This window comes from Martes martes, assembly GCF_963455335.1.
Source record: "Martes martes genome assembly, chromosome: 10".
NCBI classification, from domain to species: Eukaryota; Metazoa; Chordata; class Mammalia; order Carnivora; family Mustelidae; genus Martes; species Martes martes.
In genome coordinates this window covers 21,474,482-21,499,877 of record NC_137898.1, presented here as the reverse complement: position 1 = coordinate 21,499,877, position 25,396 = coordinate 21,474,482, and the positions used below count along the sequence as shown (strand labels likewise).

Here is a 25,396-nt window from a genome sequence, read left to right as displayed (position 1 = left end):
CAGGGACTTGAAGTCCAAGTCTTACCAGTAGCGGGGCTGGTGTGAGGTCTTTTTAGCTAATTACAGTCCTGGCTCTTGCTGAGGTCGTAAGTAGAGATCTCGAGTGTTGATCTGTGAGGTAAGACCTGCTTCCATTTGATGCTTTCCTCCTCCCGGAGGAGGAGGAAACCCCCACCTGGAGCCCTCAGCACCCATTCTCTGGGAACAGAGTAAAGTTGGGGCCCCAGGGACAGAATTACAATACAAGGTGGTGTGATACGCACCTGCTTCCTTTCTTGCCCCATGTGCGTTCCCCTCTGCTCTGCAGCTATGGGTGTAATTGCTTCGTCACCCCCCGCCCTGGCTCACTGGGGCTGCTTGGTGCCTGTATATTGGATCTGTGATTGTTTCTTTGCACAGAGGTCACTGGTTCCCCTGCAGTCTGCTTGCTGTCATGGAATTGGCCCAAGTTCGTGGTGGATGGATTCATTGCTGAATGCTAATCAGGAAAAATCAGACCGTATGCTGGTACTAAGGAGAGTCGCTAAGTTTTACAGAGGAGACTGGCAGCTGGAGAGGTCTTTAGCCTGCACATTACCTCACTAACCAGTTCTTGGTTTCAGAAAGCTTAAACAAACAGATTGGGATTTCCAGGGGTGGTTGGAAAATCTTTGAACTTAAACTGGTTGTGTTCAAATGGAATGGAGGTTGTCAACAGGGCAGGGAGAGGATTGGTAGCAATCAATATTGCAAAAAATGTGGTTTCTCAGTTCAGACGTTTTGGCTCAGACTGTACAATGCGTGGAACTGGCAAAACTCTGCCCCAGTAAGTGATTTTGATGGATCTGGGGCCCTGGGGACAGAATAACAGTAAAAGTTGGTGTGATCTCCACCTGCTTCCTTTCTCTGATGAGGTGTCACTGTATTACATGCTGGCTCCAATTAAAACAGTATGTTCACAGCTTTCCGATTAAGGAGAATAAAGCTAGTGCATGCAAAGTGCAGGCGAGGCACTAACGGTCCGATCCTGGGTTCCTGCTTCCTGCGCGGGGGCTGAGGAGCTGTGGTGGAGGCGAGAGCTGGGGGACAGCCCTTGGACAACACTGGAGAGACCTGCCCAGGGCAGGGGGTCGGGGGGGGGGGAGGCGTGCGCAGCACCGGATGAGATGTTTTTCTGTCACCCCTGCTTTCTGTGACCATTGTTGCCTGAGATTCAGGCCAGAGGGTCAGCGAGCGACTGCCCCAGCTGGGCTTCCTGTGCCGACCTGTCGTCTGTTCCTGCTGGTGTGAGCGTTGCAGAGCGGGGTAGGACTTCAGGAAGAACTGAATGGGGTCTGAATAAGGTAGCAGAGGGGCTATTCACAGGGTGGCTTCTGGGCTATGATGTGTTTTAAAAAAATGGAAAAGAAGGGAAGACCACTTAGGCCCCCAGAAGAAGGCTGCTAACTCAGGGACTGCACGCAGCTGATGTCCAGGAGGTGTTGGATGTGAAACGCAGAGCACGATGTCTTCAGAGACAGGAGACAGGAAGTAGGCCTCTGTTGGTATTATTACTGACCCGGGTACTCCTCTCCCTTCCCATGGAGCTTCTCAAAATGAAGACCTTTCTTTCTCATTGTTTGACAAAACCCTTTGCTTTTCAGGGCTCTCTTGGCTGGTGGTGGCTTTTCTACGTGGACTTACCGGCAAGGCTACGATGTCAGCATTCCTGTGTACAGTCCGCTGTCAGTGGAGGTGGACCTGCCCGAGAAAGGACCAGGGTAAGGGACATCCCGCCAGCCAGGTGCACTATGAGGTGCCGGCGAGGGCTGTGCTGTTGGTGTCCAGAGCCGAAGCCTCAGTTACAGACCTGGGGCTTGGAGTCTGCCGTCTCCATCCCACCCCATCCCACCCCAGTTTCTCCTTCAGTTTTCCCTGGCTCAGTGAGTGGACGGTGCCAGCTACCCAGCTTTCCAGATCTGGAATCCCTGAGGTGTCCTTAACTCCTTCCTCTCCCTCACTTCCTGTACCAGAAGAGTACATTCTTTTGATTGGTCCTCCTAAATATTTCTCAGATCTGCCTTCTTCTCCATCTCCTCTGCCCCCGCCCGACACCAGCTTACTGTCATCTCTCCCTTGGATCCTGGAGACAGCCCCCTGTTTGGTTTCCTTGCCTCCAGTCTTGCTGCCCCCACAACCTGGTTGTTACTGATTACCCATTTCCCTTTGGATAAAGCCTAGACCCCTTAAAATGTCTTTCAAGACTCTCTGGCACGTGACCATTCTTTCCATCTCTAGCTTTTCCCCCACCCCACTTTTAGTTTTTAGAAAGAGCATTGCTCTCTCGGGTTTTTTTGGGCTCTAAAATCTTTCCGTGGTCTGGAAGTCTTCTTCCTCATTTTATCAGACTGATGACCTACTTGTCCTTTAGGTTTGAACTTGAATACTTCTCGCTCTAGGGGGACTTTGCTAACCCCCGGAGTGGTTCTTCTGCGTTATACCCCCATAGCAGCTTCCACTTCTGCTACTGTATCAGTCACTGGGCCACGGTGTAATAACTTGCTCTTTGCTTGGGATTTTGGATTTTGCAGTAAGGCTGGTGCCAGGTCTAGTTTGTTTTTTTTTTTTTTTTTTTAAGATTTTATTTATTAAATTGAGAGAGAGTGAGCTTGAGTATGGACAGAGGGAGAGGAAGAAGCAGGCTTCCTGCTGAGCAGAGAACCAGTGCAAGGCTCCACCTCAGGACCCTGGGATCACGACCTGAGCTGTAGGCAGGCACTAGCCGACTGAGCCACCCAGGTGCCCCCAGGTCTGTTTTTTAACTGCCATGTTGGCTATGCCTGTCACATGATCGGTTCGTATTGTTGACATGTGAATGAATAAGTGAAAAGGGCTGGCAGCTTGGGTGTGCAGGGCATCTTGTCTAGCCTTTTTTGATGTAGTCTGTTTGAAATTGCACTAATTCGTGGTGAGAATCTCAATAAGCTTTAAACAGATGTGATGATGATGGTGATGGTACTCTTGTGTGCCATGTGCTCATGTATTAAGGTGACTGATTTGTATATTGCCACACTAGAAAGATCATACAAGGTGAGATTTAAAAATCCACACACAGCATTTGGTCTCAGAAATGAGTCTTAAGGAAATAGTTTGCAAAGCATCCCAAACTTGCCCTTAGAAGCCTTTATGGGGGGGACGCCTGGGTGGCTCAGTTGTTAAGTGTCTGCCTTTGGCTCAGGTCATGTCCCAGAGTCCTGGGATCGAGCTCCGTATCCAGCTCCCTGCTCAGTGGAAGCCTGCTTCTGCCTCTCTCACTCCCCCTGCTTGCGTTCCCTCTCTTGCTGTGTCTCTCCCTGTCAAATAAATAAATAAATAAAATCTTTAAAAAAAAAAAAAAAAATAAAGAAGCCTTTATGGGTTCTTGGAGAAATAAGAGAACTTTTCCAAAGTGAAGACATTTCTCTCCTGTGTATGTGTCTCCTACTGTGTAGCCTGGTAATCAAATTCTGAAACCTACTTTAGATGTAGCGGATTTTGTTATTTATATAAGGTGAGATTGAAACTTTTTTTTGCTGTTAGGCAAGTACAAAGAGAGACAGGACAGTTCATGAACTTACTGCCTAGATCTACTTTCTGGATTTTTCTGTTAGTGGACTTCCAGAATTGATTTGATTTGTTATTTTTTAAATTGAGATATATTCATTCACCATAAAATTTAAAGAATATACTCCAGTGGGTATATTTATTTTTTAAAGATTTCTTCATTTATTTTAGGGAGAGGGGAGAGAGAGAGTTAGCCATTTCTTTGTCTTCTTTAGGGAAGTGTTTGTTTATGTCTTCTGCCCATTTCTGGACTGGATTTTTGTTTTTTGGGTGTTGAGTTTGGTAAGTTCTTTGTAGATTTTGGACACTAACCCTTCATTGGATATGTTGTTTGCAAATATCTTATCCCATTCCGTAGGTTGCCTTTTAGTTTTTTGTTGATTGTTTCCTTTATTGTGCAGAAGCTGTTTATCTTGATGAAGTCCCAGTAGATCATTTTGCTTTTCTTTCCCATGCCTCCAAGGATGTGTCCAGTAAGAAGTTGCTATGGCCAAGGTTGAAGAGGTTGCTCCCTGTGTTCTCCTCTAGGATTTTGGTGGATTCCTGCCTCACATTTAGGTCTTCAGTCCATTTTGAATTTATTTTTGTGTGTGGTGTAAGAAAGCGGTCCAGTTTCATTCTCTACATGTTGCTGTCCAGTTTTCCCAGCACCATTTGTTGAAGAGACTATCTTTTGCATTGGATACTCTTTTCTGCACTGTCAAGGATGAGTTGGCCATAAAGTTGTGGGTCCATTTCTGGGTTTTCTATTCTGTTCCATTGATTGTGTGTCTGGTTTTTTTGCCTGTACCATACTGTCTTGATTACTACTGCTTTGTAATAGAGCTTGAAATCGGAATTGTGATGCCTTCAGTTTTGTTTTTCTTTTTCAGGTGGCTTTGGTTATTTATCATTTACTTTTTTTTTTTTAATATTGGGTTTTGGTTTCGTTGAGTTGTAAGAATTCTTTATATATTTTACTTACTAGATGCTTACCAGTTGTATGATTTGCAAATAGTTTCTCCCATCCTGCAGGTTGTCTTTTCACTATCTTGATGGTGTCCTTTGATGCACAAAAGTTTCTCCTTTTGATGAAGTCTGATTTATCTATTTTTCCTTTCTATTTATCTATTTATCCTATTTTTCCTTGTGCTTTGGGTGTCATAAATAAGAAATCCTTGATCAATCCAAGATCACAGAATTTAAATCTGTGGTTTCTTCTCAGAATGGTTAATTTTAGCTCTTAGATTTTGGTTTTTGCTCTATTTTGAGTTAATTTTTTTAAAAAAGATTTACTTATTTCTTTTAGAAAAAGTGAGAGAGAGCAGGAGTCAGGGGAGGGGCAGAGGGAGAATAGAATCTTCAGACTCCCTGCTGAGCACGGAGCCCCATGTGGGGCCTGAGCTCAGGACCCAGGAGATCATGACCTGAGCTGAAACCAATAGTCAGACTGAGCCACCCAGGTACCCCTGTTTTGAGTTAATTTTTACATGTAGTGTGAGGTAGGAGTCTAACTTCCTTCTTTTACCTGTGGATATCCAGTTGTCTTAGCAACACTTGGTGAAAAGACTGTTCTTTTCGCATTGGATGATCTTAACATTCATGTTGAAAATCAACTGGCCATAGGTATATAGGCTTATTTCTGGACTCCCAGTTTTGTTCCATTGGTCTGTGTGTCTGTCCTTATGCCAGTACCACACTATCTTGATTACTGTAGCTTTGTAGTAAGTTTTTAAATTGGTAATGTGAGTCCTCTAATTTTGTTCTTTTTTTAAGATTTTGGTTTTTGTTTTGGTCTATTCAAGGTCCCTTGAATTTTGACTACTTTTTAAATAATGCAACTTGAGTAAATACAGGTAAAAAACAATTTAAACTCTTTGTGCTTATATGACTTCAAAATTAAAACAGATTTACAAATTAAATGCAAAGAAATGTACAAAACTAATAATATTCACATTAATATGATAGCTGAGGCTTTTTCTTTGAAACTGGATTGTGTCTTTTAAGGTGAATATAGAATTAATTGTGGTTTTGGGGATTTGGCATGCCTATGTTGTTTGTCTGTGGAGTGATGATGTACTTCTCTCTACTACTTTTTATGTTTGAATGACTAGGGTGCTTCCCTTTAGCATATTGTGACATCATTTATCTTCATCTGATACAGATTTTTTCCCCACCATTTCACTATAAAAATATAATTATAAAATATAAAAATATAAAATATAAATATAGAAAAATATATGAATATATATAAATATATAAATATAAAATATAAAAATATAATTATAAAATTTATAAAATTATAATTTATAAGTTTATAAAAATTATACAATTATAATTTATAAAATTATAAATTAGAAAAATCTTAAAGCCAGACAGTAGTGACAGTACAGTGAATATTTGTATACCCATCACTTAGGTACTACAGTTAGCATTTTACTGTGCTTTCATTGTACATGATTTACATTTTAAGTCTTCCTATCTTCCCATTAGTCCACTAAATACAAACTTGGACGTTGAAAAACTCTTAGCAGTATTATCATTAAATATGAACAAAAATATGCCTGTACTGATTTTCTTTTGATCATCATCAAGATGAAAATACAAAATAATTCTTACAGAAGAGACTGGAGAAAAAGATATAGTTCAATGCTGTGTTTTTTTTTAATTAAAAATTTTTAATTTAAATTCAGTTAATTAACATAAAGTATATTATTAGGTTCAGAGGTAGAGATCAGTGATTCATCAGTTGCATATAACACCCAGTGCTCATTACACCACGTGCCCTCCTTAATGCCCATCACCCAGTTTCCCCATCCCCCTAACCCTTTCCCTTCCAGCAACAGTATGTTTCCTATAGTTGAGTCTCTTATGGTTTGTCTCCCTCTCTAATTTCATCTTGTTTTATTTTTCTCTCCCTTCCCCTATGCTCCTCTGTTTTGTTTCTTAAATTCCACATATGAGTGAGATCATATAATTTTCTTTCTCTGATTTACTTTACTCAGTTTAATACCCTCTAGTTCCATTCATGTCATTGCAAATGGCAAGATTTCAATTTCTAATGGCTGCATAGTATTTCATTGTATATCTATACCACATCTTCTTTATCCATTCATCTGTTGATGGACATCTGGGCTCTTTCCATAGTTTGGCTGTTGTGGACATTGTTGCTATAAACATTGGGGTACATGGGCCCCTTCAAATCAGTATTTTTATATCCTTTGGATAAAATACCTAGTAGTGTAATTGCTGGGTTGTACGGTAGTTCTCTTGTTAACTTTTTGAAGATCCTCCATACTGTTTCCCAGAGTGGCTGCACCAGCTTGCATTCCCACAAGCAGTGTAAGACGGGTCCCCTTTCTCTGCATCTTCGCCAACATTTGTTTCCTGACTTGTTAACTTTAGCCCCAGTGCTGTTTTGAGATTAGATTTCTGTAATGAGAAAGGGTGACCTGTGTGAGTGAGCCCAGCTGGTACCCTTTGGGGAAGTACAAGTTTCTGTCGCATATCTAGGATCTTAGTTTGGCATATTTATAGAGCACTAGATATAATAAATATTATAATATAAATACATTAAAGTAGATATTATAAAACTACAATGGTCGGGAAAAGTCAGTTGAACTTAGAAAAAAGATTTTATTTCTCTACTTGCTTGTTCTGTGAACATTTACTTAAATTTAAGTCAGTTGTGTGATTTTTGAAAGTTATTTTTGAACCTTTTGCTTTTTTTCCCCCCTGAAGTTGTTCTGAAAATTGTTTAATTCAGTTCACTGAAGTTCAGATCAAACCTTTATTGAAGGCCTATTAGGACCAAGCATTGCTAGGCTGGTGGTTCTCAACAGGGGGAGGGGTTGATTTTTGTCTCCCCAGGGATATTTGGCAATATACAGACTGTTGTGAGTTCGGGGGTGTGTGTGTCAGGGGTCCCCGAGACCACCTCCAGTTTCAGTGATCTGCCAAGAAGCTCAGGACTCAGCATATAGTCCCACTCATGGCTATGATTTATTAAAGCACAAGGGGACAATGCATAGTCAGCAAAGGGACAAGGTACACGGGATGGAGTCCAAGGAAACTGGGTGCAGGCATCAAGGTCCTCTCCCAGTGGTGTCACACAGTCACCCGGGATGTGCTTAACTCCCCCAGCAACGAGTGGTGACAGCGTGTACGGACTGTTGCTCACCAGGGCACTCATCAGAGACTCTGCACCCCCAGTTTTCATCAGGAGCTAATCACACGCACAGTCTCTACTTGGCGTTTACTAATGTTTCAGATTTTCAGAAGGAAAGAGAGTGTTCAACATAAACCATATTGTTTGTACAGTTTGGGCACAGCAGCCCTCTTACCAGTTCTGGGGAGGGTAGGAGCTCCCCTAAAACTGAAGTTCCCATACACCAGCCTTGCAGAGGAGAGCAGTCAGACCTGCTGTGCTAGCGCTGTTTTGCATGGAATGCTCCTGGCATCTAAAGGGTGGAGGCCAGGGGAGCCCCGAAACCTTTGCAGTGCCCAGGGTGCAACAAAGAACTGCGGGGTCCCCCTGACAGCAGGTTGGGGTGGAGGAAGCCCTGGCGAGGCTTCGAGGGAGCGGGGGAGGGTCAGGGTCATCCCTTCAGCTTGGTGGCCTCTGGGCGTTTCTGTTGGTTGACTGCTTGAAAGCTACTCCCTTTCTTATCTAATCTCTCTAGTATAATCCAGCTCTCCGCTAATCGCTTTAGGACTCTTCCTTCCCTTCAGATGTGACGTAGGGAAAATACCCACTGAAAAGCAAAGATTCAGTTAAAACAGAGGAAAACAAACCGTCTCTGAACAGTAAAAATTATTTTCAGGCGATTTCTTCCAAAGATTGAAACTGCCGTTGTGGTGGCATTTTCTTAGTAACTTAATCTCCCTAGTTTTTACGTATCATTAGACTGAAATTAAGATCTCTAACTAGATCACTGGCGGTCTCAGGCTCTGAAGTTCTCCATGCAGTAACTGGGAGGAGGAACAGTAAATCTGCTGGGAGGGGGCGGGTGGCAAGGGGCTGCCTGGGGCGCCCGCGTCCCTCTGCTGGCCGGTCGGTGGATTTCTGCCACTGGCCGGACCCACACTCTGCTTCCCTCCAACTTGCAGTTCGGCCCTGAGGTTGTGGTGTTTCTTTTTTTTCTTTTTTAAGATTTTATTTATTTATTTGACAGAGATCACAGGTAGGCAGAGAGGGAGGCAGAGAGAGAGAGGGAAGCAGGCTCCCCGCTGAGCAGAGAGCCCGATGCGGAACTCGATCCCAGGACCCTGAGACCATGACCTGAGCCGAAAGCAGAGGCTTAACCCACTGAGCGACCCAGGCGCCCTGGTGTTTCTTTTATAGGCAGCACACCCCTCTCTCTGAAAGAAAGAGGAAAAGAAGAAGAAAGGGAAAAAAGGGCAAAGGCAGACTCCAGACTCCTCGTGCTTTCCAGGCACTTCAGAGGAGGCAGTGTGGGTGACCTTCTGGCCAGGCCTTTGGACTTGTGGCTGTTTGTGAGAGCTGCTTTTTGAGGGAATTCCCACATCTCTTGAGGGCTCCGTAGAGTAGTGAGAGCTTTGTTTTTATTTTTATTTTAAATCTCTCCCAATCTTTTTTCAATGGGAAGCTGAGGATTGTTGCTATTGATAGCTTCTTCTCACAGCTGTGCTGGGCTCAGCTGGAATTCTTGTCATTGTCTCTAAAAGGAACCAAATCGGGAGTTCACCACTGTTGCTATTGACGGAGACTTCAAGTTCTCAGCATGATTTTACTTAAACTTAGGTTTCAGCGCTGCTGGGAGGAAACATGAAAGTCCTAGCTAGTAATTTTAGTCCTTAAAAGAAAAACAAATCCACCTTACAGTTTTGTTTGCTTAAAACTAAAATGGGCACACTCCCTCAGCCATCTGTCAGGTCAGGGAGAACGAGCGTGCGAGCCGGGGGAGCCGTTTCTAGACTCCTGTGCACATCTGCACAGTCATGCTGAAAACGGAGTAACGGTAGAGTCGGGATCCAGGGATCCCGGTGGCCGAATGTCTGAACTAGAACTTTGTTTCTCACCAGCGGGACTCAGCCAGAGAGCTTCTTTCCTCAGGAGCGTCTTGAGCTTGGGTATTTCTCTCTGTATTTGGGTAGATGGAGAGTCTTGATACTGTCTGTGTATACTGAAAACCATGAGTTCATGTCACCATCTGCAGATCCATCCAGCACCGGAGCGTCCTGGTCTCCTCCCTTTGCCTGTTTGTAGCTCTGTTCTCCAACCGGGAGCAATCTGGCTCTCATTTGTCCTCAGTATCTTTACTGATTTGCTCAGCCCTCTTGAATGTAACCAACCCTGCCGCCCCTGCCTCCATCTCCCCTCAGACTCTGACTCCCCCACATTGTGCTCCCACTGCTGTATTTTCCTCACTTGCCCCAGGACTTACCCTCCACTGCCTTCTGGGGTTCCAGCACCCCACACTAGGGTGCTGGTACCATTGCTCTCACCCTCTGCACAACACGGCACCCTTCTCAGCCAGTCCAGGCTCTAACACTCTGTTCTGGGATTCCCACATGCCCTCCTGACCTCACTTGTTCTCCAGCGTCCCCCTGGGTTGCCGTGGCTCCTTTTACCCCTGCCCCCAGTGCCGAAACCCCGGGTACCCTTTCGGGGCTCTCATACCCTGCATTGGGCCACCTCCCAGCCCTTTTCCAAGTAGATAACTTCACCCTAGAAAGGCTTCAGCGCTCTGGCTGGGCCATTTCTGGCCCCACCCATGCTGTGCAGTACAACTCTTTTTTCTTTCTAGAACTCCAACCCTCTATGCCCTTCTATAAGGACACCCTCTGGGGTACTGGCATGTCTCTTCTTATTCTAGACAGTGTAGAGCATTGTCAGTTTTATGCTAGCAGTTCTACTTAAAGAGAAAGTCTCCAGAGACAGCCAGCAAATACCAATGCCCCAGGAGATCCATCATAGAACCAGTGTCTTAGGAATTGGAAAGACCTTTAAGGTCATTCAGCCCTAACCTGATGCATGGCTGATTTCATTATAACTTGTTAATGAGAAGTTTTCTGATTTGAAATTAAAAAAAAACAAAACCAAACCCAGTCTATTTCATTTCCAAATAGCTTTCATTGTTAAGGTGGTTTTAAACCCTGCTTGTCTTGTGAGTTTGCCTGTAAGTCTTTCTCTTGATTAAACAGACCAGTTTGATTGCAGAAATACTTTGAAGGGAGATGGTATTCACTTCGAGGTGATCTGCAAGTGCTCTTATGTGTGATCTTCCCATCACCACGGCATCCCTCTGTGAATTAATGCTTTACAAGAGAAACATTGCTGAGGCTCAGGGAATAGAATCCAAGAGTCTGTTTCAGTGTCTAGAAGGACTACTTTTAGCTGTAAATATTCAGCATATTGTTCAATAAATCGTAACTTAGGGGGAAATTGTGCAGGATGAGAGGAACCAGTCTGTGCAGCTGACCCAGACTGACTCCCTGATGGGTTCTACTCTATGTCTTTCCTATCTCTACTTACCTTTCACCTGTCTTCGGGGTCTGAATGACCATCAAGGGAAGCTCTACCAAGCAGACCTTTCTGCGATGGGAGACGATCTGTATTTCTGCTATTAGGTGCCCCCCTAGCCACATATGGCCATTGAGAATTTGAAATGTGGCTGGTCTGACAGAGTAGCTGAATTTTAGTCTAATTTAAATGGCCTCCTGTGGCTACTTGCTTTAGCAAGGATTTAGGGAATGTGCCGTCCCTTTCTTTCTTAACTGGGATGGGGGAAGTACCTTTTGCTTGTAGCTCAGCCACTTGGAGGAATTACCAGAAGAAAGGGTTCTGAGGATTTGAAGGCCATCTGGCTGTGGGGTGTGTTGCTGTGTTTTCTGGAGTTTCTGTAGCTGAGCTGGCTGGAAAGGGGAACATTCCCCTTTTCCACTCATTGCTTTGTGTGTTTGGGACCCGAAGCTCAGTGCTGGGTAAACCGTGATGACCTTTTCAATCAGAGAATGGTTGTTCTTCAGCTGTGGATGTATGGGAAGGTGTTCTTCAGCTACAACCTCCAAATAAGTATAAGAAACTTAAAAAAATTACTGTTCCTTTCTCCCAGCGCAAGAAAAAAAGAAAAAAAGGAAGAGAGAGATGGGGTCACAGAGTATAGGTTTTGGTCCTTTCTTATGTGCAGACTCATATCCGCTTGTCTGATGGTATTGTCTATGAGAGGTACCGCCCCCCAGAACTTTCCCTGGTTCAGACCAGTGGGGGGTAGATTCATGTGAGTACTGCTTCTGGGTCTGATAGGTGTTTCAATTCTTCCTGGAACCTGCTTTATATTATTCATTTCTTTGATGGTGAATGCTACTGGTTCCTCAACCTATGTAGTGTTTATGCTCTGTAACCTCTCTGCCCTGTGGGAATCTTGCCTTCCAGGAGAGAGTTCCTTACCATCTGGTCTCCCCCAGAACTCCCCCTCGACTTCTGGCTTACTAAATTTGTGTTCGTGTGTTTGTCTCTTGTGAAGATCTCAATGGCACTAGACCCATGGAAATCCTTTCTTCACTCCATTTTCTTTTAGACATCCTTGCTACCCAGGTGTTAAGACTGGTTCCTCCTTTGGTGAAGGTAGTTTTCTCCACTCGTTGTTCTCAACACCAATTCAGTCTTCCTGTGTGCAGGTGGCCTTGGGGTTGGGGGCTATCTTCCTTGCAGCACCTCTGTAACCCAAGGAGGCCATTCGGCAGCCGGAAGCAGTCCTTCACCTCTTCCGGTTTTACCCCCGGTGCTGCCCATTGTTTCCCTCTCTTCCGATCTGAAGGATGCAGCCAGCTCTCAGTTCCTTTTCACGTTAGATACCTCAGCTATAACTCACGGTAACACGTTGATGTTTCTTCCAAATAGTCAGCCATTCAGCTTCTCTTTTTCCATACACACACATAAGGATTTCTTGCTTGCTCTCCAAGCTTGGCATATTACAAGCGTTTCCTCAAAACCTGAAGAACTTCTCCCCAGTCAGATCTTCGTGACAGCATGTGACTGAGCCAGACCTTAGGTTCTCACGCTGTATAATATTGTCAATACTGAACAACGCTGCAGAGCGCGATTGCCCAGAAAATCAAGACCTGCGAAGACCCCTGAGAACCCACTTCCTGCCCTAAGTCGAACGTCCGAGCGTGTCATACCCTGACCTGCGGGCCGGCGGCAACATTCCAGTCACGCTTCTTGCTCTCCTGCAGTCCCCGGCGGTACTTCCTGCTGTCCTCTCAGATGGCTGTCCACCCCGAGTACAGAGAAGACCTGGAAGCCCTGCAGGCCAAACACGCGGAGTCGGTGCTAGTGCTGGACAAGTGCACCAACCTGTCAGAGGGCGTCCCCTGGGTGCGCAGGCGCTGCCGCGAGCACCAGGTCTACGAGTACCCCCAGGTGCTGCAGGTGAGCGTCCGCCCGCCCAGGAGAGGGCCCTTCCCAAAGCAGCGCACCCCAGCAGAAGGCCTTGTTCTCCCTGCGCTGCCCGGGCATCCGCCGCAGGGATGACGAGGACATAGCCCGGCTCCCTGGCAGCCATGCGGGCCCTGAGGAGTGGCGGCGGCCGGCCTGCTGTGTGTGCAGAGCTGCCTGGCCTCTGAGCGCTCCCGCTCCCATTGGACGCTCGTTGCCCTCTAGAGCCGCAAGCGCCGTGAGCTTGGGGAGAAGTCATGTGGCCAGAGTGGGCAACCTTATTTCACTTTTACCCCCGTATTTGTAAGCCTGTCCAGAGAGATCACCTTCTCGAAGGGGGCAGCCTGTATCCTCCGACGTGCAGGCCCACGAGGCCGCAGTCCGCTTTTCCTGGGAATGGAAGGTCTTCATTTTTTGTCACTGTTTTGTCTGTTGGTGTTTTGCTACCCTCGCCATGTCCTTCCTACTGGTAGCATGTCCTTTGCCTGAGTCGTGGCTGTGCCACTGTTTCCGTACGCCCGGGGAAGAGTAGTCCTTTGGGGGATATTTTAAGCATAAGCAGGATGCTTGACATTCCAGGGGCATGGGGGCGAGGAAAGGAGAAAGTGAGTTTTGTTCCCTGAAATATTTAAAATAGTTCAAGGAGAATTAGCAAGGAGCTGGTGTGATCCTTTTTTTCCCCCCATCTCCAAAGAGAACTGGGCCATGCTGAGATTGTTAAAATACTTTCTCTCAGAAAGTGCTGCATCTCCTCTGGAATGTCTGACTGATAACAGTGGTGATGTGAGCAGGAGTATTTATAGTAACCTTTGTCTAGACAGGAAAAATGGTTATCAGCACGTGTGTCCACATCTGGATGCCGACTCCTCGGGGCAGGCCGAGCTGTCCACCTGCACCCCTAGGCGCCATGACCGATTCTCTTCCTCGGCCCCCGCTGCTCTCTCGTGTATCCCCGGAGGAGTTTGGAGTTTTTCTTTTTTTCTGAGCTTTCCTTTTCCCTAGCTGTAAAGATGAGACAGTGTTTGTTTTTTTTTTTTTTTTAATCTTTTTTCTTCCTCCCGAGGAGGCAAACACTGGGAGAAACTGAGCGTTAGAGAGGGGGTTGTTTCTTATTTTGGCTTACCTCTTGCAACCATTTGTTCTCCTGTATGTCTGTCATTTTCTGAAATGTTCCCCACATTAACTCGGCTTGAGGGAGGGGGGGGAGAAGCAGTTTTTTGAGACTTTGCTTTCTGTTTGATTTATTGTTCTAAGAGGGACACATCTGTATGTTTTCAGAGGCACCGCATTCATGACATGAGTATCTGGCATGTACAGAGCACACTGCTCAAAGCCACGAGAAGTAGAAAGATGAGAGTTGATAGCTTCCCTCTAGGGGGTCTTCTAGAAAGCCTGAAATGCCCAGACAAATAATTCTGCTATGAGGTGGGCTGAGGTCAGCCCTCGTGCCACAGTGTGTTTGCCTAGTAGACTAGGGCTGGAAGGAACCCAGTGGTGGGAGGTTCCATTATTGAGTTCCCAGAGAAAGGCTGGGATGTTGGCTCTGGACGTTTCAGATGCCACCAGTAGCAGCATTGAGGTGACACTGAAGAGTGGAAATACCAAGCACCGTGGCCAGTTAAGCTTTCCAAGTTCCCCCGGTGTGAGCTTTCATCCTTTCACATTTCCTGTCAGGACGTCTCGGTAGTGCTTGGCTTCAGCCCTCGGAAGAACTGCGGGGTCCGCGGCGATCCGAGCACGTTAGCGAAACTGGTGTGTGACCCCCCACCTCTGCTTGCGTTCCTGCAGGAGGCCACGTTCTGTGTGGTTCTTCGTGGCGCTCGGCTGGGCCAGGCGACACTGAGTGATGTTTTACGCGCCGGCTGTGTCCCAGTCATCATTGCAGACTCCTATATTTTGCCTTTCTCTGAAGTTCTGGACTGGAAGAGGTGAGTGTTACCTTCTAATAAACTTTATACCAGTGGTTCTGTGTGTATTAGATTTTCAAAGCCCCTTGGTAGTCGTACTGCTTACCAGGGTTGGAGAACTGCTTCTATAGATTGGTTTGCTGTATTTTCCGTCAGAAGAGTTAGTCGGTTGGCCTAGAGCAGAGGTTCACAAACTGAGGCCTTGGGGCCAAATATGGGAACCTGCCAGGTTTTTTAAATAAAGTTTTATTGAAACACAGCCACACCCACTGACTCACAAATTATCTCCCGGCCTTTTCTGTGCTGCAGTGACAGAGCTGAGTGGTTGTGACAGAGAGGATATGGCCCACAAAGCCTAAAATACATACTATCTGGCATTTTACCAAAGATGGTCAGCAGCCTTGGCCAAGATCAGTGGTTCTCCACTGTACCTGCACAGTCTGCTCACCTGAAGGACTTTAAAAAATTCTTGGGCCTCCCCCTCAGGAATGTTGCACCTCAAAGCTCCATGGGTGTGATTTGTAGCCACAGTGGCGAGCGCTGCCCTAGAGACCCTGCAGAGCTTGCCTAATGTTACTAGTTGGAGGGGGCGGGCCGCCACGTGCGTGAGAGCTTAGAGATCTGCCTGTGCGCGGATGGATACGCATGGGCCCCGCTTGGTTAGGGCTGCCACTGCTGTAGGAGACAGAAGAGCCCCCTGGTCTCCCGTTGTTTCATTGCCCTAGGACTTGGGAGGTTAAAGATGGTTGAAAATTAGCTCCCTTTGTGAATACCTCTGAGGCTTGACTTTGCCTCGGATACTTAATTATCTTCTCTCCCAACTGTTCTGATATTTCTGTTCTTGTCTGATCACCATAGCTATTTGAATAATGCAAGTAGCATTCATTCTTCTGTACCTCCATTCATCTCATGGTTATTGGAAAGTCTCCTGTGCATAATGCAGTCTCTGCTCTTAAAGAGACTGGGTTCTCGCAGGGACAAACCAAGCATTCTAATAACGTGTGATGAATGCTGTAGTAGATGGCTGCACAGGGGGCGGAAGCCCGGACAGAGGCTCATTCTGCCTGAAGGAGGAGACTGTATAGTTCTCTTTATCCTAGGGACGTGCCGAGCCACTTCCAATCATTTGAGTGTCCATGGAGACATTTGTTGAGGGCCCTCTACTTGTGGGGTGCTGTGTTAGGTATGGGAATATAAAGATGGTCAAGGTCAGACCTTGCCTCCAGGAAGCCCCTCGCCTAATGGTGAAAGGTGGACGGGTAAACCAGCAATGGCTGACTATAGAGGCAGCCGGGCTGGGTGGGGTAGGAGGAGAATCTCGAGAAGGAGGCACACACCATTGCCGACAGTAGAGTTGGTGAGGGCTTCATGGAGGCAGTGACCCTGAACTGAGGCTGGAAAAATACTCCTGTGAGAATCCAGACCGGCTTGGGTAGTTGTAATTATGAGTAAGTATTGGAAGGGCTCTGGATGTGGAGCCAGAATGTCAGGTTTCAGGGAGCAAGCTCTCTTACTGGCTGGCTTTGTGATCTTGCCAAATCATTTCTTTTCTTTCTTCCTTCCTTTTAGTCTCAGTTCTCCCATCTGTACGGTAGACGTCGTGGACTTACTTAGCAGATGTTTACTAAGTGCCAGCTGTGTGTGCTGGACCATGGACCAGGTGCTCAGGGGTGCTGGGAGTGGATCAGGCGTGGTTTCCATCCTAACAGACTAGTCTTGCTGGGGAGCGGCTTTCAGATTGTAACAAGTTAATTGGTACAAAGAAAATGGGAAACCCTGCAAAATGCCCTGACGGGTGGGTGATCGCTGAGCCCTCTGTCTCCCTCACCCGAGTGTCTGAGCTGTGGCTAGTCCTGCTGGTGGCGCTGTCCTCACCGCTTTCCCCAGCGCTCCCACTGGATTTTGTGACCATCTCCAGCTGTTCCACTCCTGCTTTCTGCAGTTTCTTCTAACACTTTGGGCAAAATGACCCCACTGGTACTGAATCAGGTCATGCCCAGCTCTGCCTAAGACCTTCTAATGGCATTCTCTCTCAGTGAAAGCCACGTCCTTACCAAAGCCTCCAAGGCCCTGTGTGCTTGCTGCGCCCCGCCCTCATGTTTACCTCTTGGTTTTCTTCATCTTCATTACTCCAGCCACGCCAGCCTTGGTGCTGTTGCCAGAACATTCCCAGCACGCTGATTCCTCAGGGCCGTCTGCCTAGAATGCACTCCCGCAGGTGTTCTCATGGTACTCAGCCCCGGCCTTTGTCTGATTTATTCGCTATTGTAATCCCAGCACTGGCACATGATAGTGGCTCCGTAAATGGGCGCTGAGAGTGGCCCTGAGTGGGTGGCTAAATGACAGAAGTCCTGGTTTGTTCAGAGCGGGCAGGGAAGGAAAAGAGTATACCAGGGAGGAGGACGTGCATACCCACGGATCCCAGGGCATGCAGAGCATGGTTTGTGGACGCGTCTGGAAGGGCCCCAGCATGGCTGGAGTGCACAGGTGGTGGGGAGGGAGGTGAGGACACGCAGCAGGTGAGAGAACGCTGTTAAGAAGGTGGGCCCCGAGGAGACCGAGGAGGACGAGGCCTGCAGCCCTCTGCAGAGGGAATGCGGGATGAGGGAAGGTGCGGCGTAGTTTCCTGCTCCGGAGAATGAGGCGGCCGGATCTGCAGGGGTCCTTGTGCAGAGGGCCGTGTGTATGCGACTGTCCTGCTGTCGTCCCCAGAGCATCTGTGGTTGTGCCAGAAGAAAAGCTGTCCGACGTGTATGGCATCTTGCAGGGCATCCCCCGAAGACAGATTGAAGAAATGCAGCGGCAGGTAAGAGGCTGGGCAGCCCTGCTGGGGGGTGACGTGGGTGGTCCAGGGGGTGGCCTGCCCCGTGGGGGGTACACGTGGACAGAGCTGAACATGTGAGCCAGGTCATCGCCGCTGCCGTATCGACTCACCGACCTGAGGAGAGGAAAGTGGGCTCAGGTGAGTCACGTTGGATGAGGTTTGTGAGAGTAACTGTCGGAGATGCAAGCGCTCCCGAGGGGTAGCCTCTGTTTTTATGTTTTGGGGTCATAGCATAGCAGCGTGTGCTGGATGCAAAACTGAACCTGTTTAGATGGTCATTCTCACAGCAGGTGATAGTTGTGACTACGGCAGCCCAGGAAGTGGGGACATTTCAGGGTGATGCTTCTGAATAGCTGCTGAGCCAGCCGGCCGAGCTTCCTGATCCCGGCGGCCTCCCTTGCCGAGCGGTGCTCCCTGTCCCCCGGAGCAGTGACACACCCCTGCCTCACTGTCTGATTTCTCTTCCACCTCCTGATGCCCCTTCCCCTGGGCTGCTGTCCACGGTCTGCAGTGTGCCACTCGGGGCCCCAGATAGTCCTGCTTCTTTCTTTTCTCTTTCCCAAAAGAAATTTAGTTGGGCTGAAATGTCAAGTAAGTTTATTAAAAAAAAAAAAAAATTAAAAAGACTACCGCAGATTGGTACTGTGCTTGTTTCTTTTCTGTTTAGTAGGTTCTTAAGGTTTTTATTCTTGTCAGGATTACCATTGTAGGAGATGAGCAGGAGAGAAGGGTTGGAGGGGTCTCTGCGCTAAGTCCCTCATCTTTGCCCCACTTGGGGTTCCACCGCAGACGACCTCGGGTTTTTCTGCACTGATTTTCCTCAGCGGCTGTGTGGGTCTGGAGAACCGGCCACCACGCCTCGTGCTGCTCCTTGGCTTCCGCATTTGGTTGCTTCCGCTCATTTCCCATCTTCTAGAGCTTAGAGTGACTGTGCCTTCATTTTTAAAAAATTTGTCATCGTCATCATTTTAGGGTTTTAGGAGGCAGGGGAAATTAGCGATCTGTTGAGTCTGCCGTTTATGACTTTAAACCACGGAGACGGCCACGTCCCCCGTGCCGGTGCTGCTCAGACTGCCTGTGCCTGTGCCATCTCGACTGGGCACCCAGTCTGCCCGTGGCCAAGGACTCGCCTTCCCTAGACCTCAGCGACCTCATCTGTAACACATGTTGGTGTTGTGATAGGAAAGCAAATTACAGGGGCCCCTGGGTGGCTCAGTTGGTTAAGTGCCTGACTTTGCCTCAGGTCATGATCCCTGGGTCCTGGGATTGAGCCCGGCTTCTGACTCCCTGCTCAGCGGGGAGTCTGCTTCTCCCTCTCTCTGTGTGCTCTCTTCCTCTCCCTCTGTGTGCATGCTCTCTCTCTTAAATAAATAAAATCTTCAAAACAAAACAAAGCAAGCCACAGTTGGATTTTAGCCTCCCCACTGTTTTTTTCAGAGCTGTTCATGTTCATTTTAAGTGTTTGGGCTTCTCGGTTATTACTTGGCCACTGTCTTATCTGAGTTTCAGTTTAGAAAATCTGTCTGGAGATCTCTAGATTCTTCATCTAAACCTACAGTTCTTACAAGTTGTGTAGGAGAAACTGTTCCTTTTCACAGATGAACAGGCCTGGTGTCTGAGCTCTGGGTGTCTCTTTTACGGCATCATGATTTGTTAACGTAACCAGGAAGAGAGTCATCTGCCAAATCAGATACCATCTTAAGATTCCAGTCTGACAAGGCCAAGTAGAAACCCAGCACCATCCTGCTGGGAAGGAGACTCATTGGGTTTTCGGAGCCAAGCTCCCCTGGCCAGCTTGTGGAATGCCATTGTTGCACAGAGATGGGTGGGGAACCACAGGTCTGAGGCAGGCACAGCTGGGCGTTTCTGAGTCTGGGCTCCGAATCGTAGAACCACTGAGATGGAATGGATAGAGGTCATTAAAAATAGAGTACTTTGAGGTTATTTGGATTCAAAGAGATATACTTGAAGTCAAAAGACTTGGATATGAGCTCTGGTTCTGTCCCTGTGAGTTATACCACAGTGATGTCACCAGAGCTTACCGGGCTTTCATTGCCCCCTGTATGAAATGGTGGATTTATGGTATGGCTAGATCCTCTCTCCTGTTCCATTTAGCTATTTAAAAAGTCTCTGAGCCTCTTGTCCTTAGCAAGAATATCACCGTCCTTGACAGCATGAATGACCGAGTGGCTCTCTCTGCTGCATGCCTCTAGGCCCGAGGGCCAGTCACCTTCTCAGGTGGTGAGTGCCCCACGTTGGGTCAACTTGGATAGAAGGGCAGTCTAGGCACTTGCCTGCCTCCTTTTCCAAGTGTTCCTTCGGTTTTATGATGTCCCTCTTCTTCTTCTTCTTTTTTTTTTTTTTTTAGATTTTTATTTATTTATTTGACAGAGATCACAAGTAGGCAGAGAGGCAGGCAGAGAGAGAGGGGGGAAGCAGGCTTCCTGCTAAGCAGAGAGCCTGATGCGGGGCTCGATCCCAGAACCCTGGGATCATGACCCGAGCTGAAGGCAGAGGCTTTAACCGACTGAGCCATGGAGATGCCCTCATGTCCTTCTTCTCTGCTGCTTTCAGACCTTCTGAAGCACTCCACTGCAGTGTTCCATGGAACTCCCCTTTCCCTGAATATTCTGTGAGCCCAGAACAGCCTCTTTTCTTCTCCCAATCTTAGACTTCTAGATTGGACTGATCTCAACCAAAAGTGAGATTATCTGGTTGAACTATTTCCCAGAGAGGTATAAGGATGACCAGGTTCAGCTACTAGATGCCAATAGCATATCCCTTTCCCAAGATCCAAAAAAGTCTTTAGATACTGTTAACTGTCCGGTGTGGGACAACATTGCTTTGATTGGGAACTACCATCCTAGTGATAGTGAAGCCCTCATCCAAGATTAGAGAGAGTCCTTTTGTTCTCTAGGACCCTTTGCAGAATCTGCTTATCAATCTGCCCTCTGTTTACTGTTCATGGATTTAATGTGACCATGGCAGGAGTGGCTGAAAAAACAGGACACACTTGGTTCTGGAAAGTTTTTACACCTTGGTGAATTCTCTTTAGGGAGGTCCAATTTGGATCTTTTTGTAAGACAGGCATAAACTTTAGGGAAATCCTGTTGTAGCCGTAGTTGATGCCTTGGAGCCCCTGGTTGATAGGTCAGAACAAGCTGAGCCTGAGCCAGTCTGTATGTCTTGCTCTGCTGCTGGTAACTAGTTCGAGAAGCTGCAGGGACAGTTGCAGCCAGCAGAGGTCTCCATCCACTTTTAAGTGACTCATTTTCCTTTGCACCGCGTAAATGTTTCCGAGAAATCCTAAGGTGCTTCTGACTGGCATTGTCCTCATAGTTGGTCTCCAGAGAATGCTTCTTTCAGATGAGGAAGAAGTAGTGCTGAGCACAGGATTTTTGCTGTCTGCAGGTGGAACAGAGCTATCTGTCTGAATTAACCCCAGTGGAGCAGGGGTGCGATCTCAGTGATGGAAATAGTACAGTGACATTTTGCAGCTCAGAGCTCTGGATGAGGGAGGCTGCAGGGTGGCTGGTGGGGACCGTGGTGAAAGTCTTCATCATGACTTGGCATTAGGATGAACCAAGGGAGAGACACTTTGCCTGACAAGGGCGAGTAAGTAAATTTGACTCATGACTTTAGATGTGATGTCGAAGCAACCATAAAGTTAAGGACAAGGCTAGAGCCTAGAGAAAGTCTGTTATCTACTCCTGAAAACTGACAAGAGTATTGGACAAGCTAGGGGAGGCTTATAGGTTTTCTTTGTGGGTAAATTAGAAACCAGTTCCTTCAGTTAGTAGAGGGTGAGAGTTCTAACAGTATAAGCCAAATCATCAGTTGGCCTTTTATCATCCCATGAGCTAAATTAACTAGTTAACTTAGTGAAGCCCTAATTAAGTGTTGTTTTTTCAAGGGGAGATGGTGGGAGATAGTAATAAATCTGTGATCCCCACTCACAAAGGCCTGCTTGTCATCTTGGTGATGTGTGGATATAAGCATAGAGAAAGTTGAGAAAATGGTGCACGTTTTCCAAAGTACATTAGGGATCTGAAGCGGAAGGAAGAAGTTATGGGCCAAAGTTGTCAGGGACAGCTTTGTGGGGGAGGTGGTGGCATTTGAGGTAGGCCTTGAAGGTGGAGAGGCCTAGCAACCACCTTTCTTACTTTGGAAGACAGGAATAAGTATGCAAGTGACTATTTTTCTGTAGTGAGCAGGAACATTCATATCCCTGGTCTCTCTTGAATGACAGTGGAAAAGAAAGCAATCTAGGATCTTGGAAGGCTGGGTAGACACAGGACTGTAGAGTTGGAAATGTTTGTGTGCATAGGGAGGAAGGCGTAAATGGATCCGCGGTTTATCTGTCGAGTGGAGTTTCCAAACATTCTTTTATTGGTCAGTGGCTCCACCAGCAGTGACCTCTAACCTCAGCCACACTAGGAGGTGGAAGTCAGGAGCCTGCCTTGCCTTTGAACTCTTCTTTGTACTCAATTGACTGGGAGCCTTTGAGGTGGCAGAAATAGTCAGCATCTTCTCTTCTCCCTGGACTTTAAGCTTGGGTGAGTTAAAATACCAGTTTCTTTTCATTCTTTTACACTGACCCATCTCAGTTTGCCTTCATACTTTCCTACTAAGCGGACTGAATATTTGTGCCGCTGAGGAGTACTGGAAGATATAATCGGCTGATTAGGAAAAAGACAAAACACTTCTATTTAAGAAACCAAAGCCCCAGGCACGTGGCACCCTCACCGACCAGGACGCTGGTGAGGCCTCGCTGTGATAAAGGAGAGGGCAGAACACAACTCACAGCCGTGCACGTGTGTGTGCACACCAGAGGTCACGCACTTTGTCCGTGGGACAGCCCCTAAAATGAGGCTTGTATTTTATTTTAAAATTATGAATTTATTTTAAAATTCTGAAATTATGTGATTTCAACACGGTGACTTACCCAGTTTTCATAGTCACAGTTAGAAGTCACAAATTGGAAGGGCAGAAAGACCATAAGGAAGGGTCTCTGAGATGGGTCCTCTGCCAGGCTGGCGTCAACAGCGAAGATGGAAAAGCTGTTCCAGAAATAAAACTCTCCGTTCGTCGGCTATATGGCTGACGCCTTTTCAGGCTTCACTGCGTCCTGGGTGCGTCAGTGTGAGACGGCAGATTTCCTTGATTCAAAGAAGTACATGTTTGTTTTTCACATTTTGGATTTCTGACATCCAAAAGAGACTTGCCATCAGTTTGAACATTGAATATGGTTTCTGTTTTTTCCCCTAAAGCTGTTATTGATGGGGTGTCTTAAAATTGAGAAAATACAGAAATTGCTGTTCTTGGTGATGCCCTTGAATCTTTAAGTGAAAGTTTAAATTTTGTTTAGCGCGTATACACACACACGCACACACACGCACACATACATTTTTAATGGTGACTCTTAATATACTTTATAAAGTTTTTATAAAGTCTGTCCAAATGTTTGTTTTTACAGAGAACAAACTGACAGTCACCAGAGGGGAAGTGGGTGGGGGGATGGGGAAATAGGTGATGGGGATTAAGTACACTTACCGTGATGAGCACTGAGTCACGTATAGAATTCTTGAATAACTGCTATCGTACACCTGAAACTAATATAACATTGCATGTTAACTCTACTGGAATTAATATTAAAAACTTAGTAATTATGAAAAAAAATGTATTTCTAAAAAAATGTTTCACGACTCAGTGAACCAGATGTCTAGAAACCTCGGCAGTCCCGTTCTCTCAAGGTTCCCCGTGCGGGTGGCTTGTCTGTCCTGTCCACCGACAGTCCATGTGCACTTGCCCCTCCCTCCCTCACCCCGAGCACACGGGTTTACGAGCGAACCGTTTAACCAGAGTAGTGAGGTAGGCGGGCAGACAGGCAATCTGAACGTTTTCACGTGAGGACGCTGAGGATAGAGGCATGTAAAGTAACCCTCCCAAGACCGCACACCATGTGAGGGACAGACAGGGAGCACACTCTCTTTAGCTGCCCACAACTTTATTCAAATCACAGAGCTGTGTGGCCTGGATAGAGGCAAAAAAAAAAAAAAAAAATTAGATGAACTTGCCAATAATTCAAGATGACTGATTATGGGATAGTCTTCTCAAAACGGTCGCTTGAGACATTTCAGGCTGGCTGGATGCATCCCTGGAAATATATTATGAAGAATATGGAAAATATTTCACTTCTAATTTCCAGAATCAATATTGTAAGGTCTGTCATTTTTATCCCCCCACCTGTGAAATGGAATTTTTTTTTAACATACTTCAACTGAACTCTGACGGCTTTTTAAAAAATGTCAGATATTCCCTGCCTCCTTTTCTCCCCCACTCTCTGGCCCCAACAAGTCACTCCAAGCTGTTTCCCGATCTCTGCTTTCTTCCTGGCCCTTTCGTACTGGGTCGGTTGCCCTTAAACAAAACGCATTGACCAGATCCCAGCAGTTCTTCCTGTGAAACAGACAAGCACGGTTCTGACACAAAGCTGGTCTCTTTGGCCTGAAGGAGAGCTGTGGGGACTGAGTGGGGTTGCTTTATGGGATATCCTGAATTTCATAATTTCTTTTCAATAGTACTGGATTCTCTGTGTTGGAGTTTTCCTGATTATATAAATCCATATCGCAAAAGAGATTGGTTAATGTATAGTGTTTAAAGCAGGATAAAATACTCATTTAATTGGAACTCTTAAGGAAGAGCATTTTTTTTACGTGTTTCATTTTTTTTCTTCCTTCCCCAACTTTGGTATTAAGAACCTTATTGGAAAAAGACTTTTGCCAAGTATCTGATGGGAAGCCAAGAAAAGCATTTTAATAGAACTGTCTCAAATTTATAGTGCACTAGGGCCTGTAAATAAATTCTCCCGTCTTTAAGGTTTGCACTGATTTGCAGTTATTTTGTAGAACTTCTGAGATTTAAATCCTCACAGTCCAGATGGAGAGACCATAAAGCTGCTTTCCTTGGCAGCCCTGGCACACCTTGTCCACGGGCAAACAGAAGCGAGCCGTGTGTGGAACCTGGTCTGGAAATGCTCACTTATCTTATCATGGTGCCAGCTTTAATTAGTTCGGTGGCATTTCCTAGAGCAGCCCACCTAAATATGCTCCAAATTTAGGAGAATTCGCATCTTTAATTTCATAATGCAAACCCATCAAATATAAATACATATTAGGCACCTGCTCTATGCCCAGGCAGATTGAGGGAGGTTTTTTTTTTTAAAAAAGCAGGGACAATGACACAGGTCCTATCTTTAAAAAAGGCTCTGAGGCTGCTGGGGAGAGTTCTTTCAGTGATACACCCACTAGAAGGCCAGAAGTGCTGTCACTCAGTTGTGCTATGGAGAGTCAGGAGTAGATCGGAGGTGAAGGGAATCTTCACGGCTGGCTAGTCTCGGATAGGAAGACGGGATGCTCTGGGAGGGTAGTGACCTCCACCCGGCGGTGGCTTCTATGAGAAAGACTCGGCAGGGAAGATGGAGCACGACTTGCAAGGCCTTGGCAGTCAAATGCTCTACTCCTGAGCTATACCCCCACTTGCAAGGCCTTTGAATAGCGGCAGCCAAGACCTTTGTAGAGAAGTAGAAGGCAGGGAAGGTCAGTGACGAGAGTAATGAAATGATGGTTGATGGAAGGGGAAAGCAGTATTCACTTAAGAGATTGAGAAACAAAATCAAAAAAGAGACCTTCGAAACTATTCAGCCCTTACCTCGTATTTTAT

General features: G+C 46.5%; 1 protein-coding gene across 1 annotated transcript in view; it reads left to right on the top strand.

Moving 5' to 3' along the window:
- Positions 1-25,396, top strand: part of EXT2 (exostosin glycosyltransferase 2) — a 139,511-nt gene that overhangs the window by 15,289 nt on the left and 98,826 nt on the right. The window contains exons 4-7 of the mRNA XM_080817786.1: positions 1,623-1,739; positions 12,742-12,937; positions 14,732-14,871; positions 17,563-17,656. Of these exons, the coding sequence (XP_080673912.1) occupies positions 1,623-1,739; positions 12,742-12,937; positions 14,732-14,871; positions 17,563-17,656 (547 nt within the window). The remainder of the gene's footprint in view (positions 1-1,622; positions 1,740-12,741; positions 12,938-14,731; positions 14,872-17,562; positions 17,657-25,396) is intronic.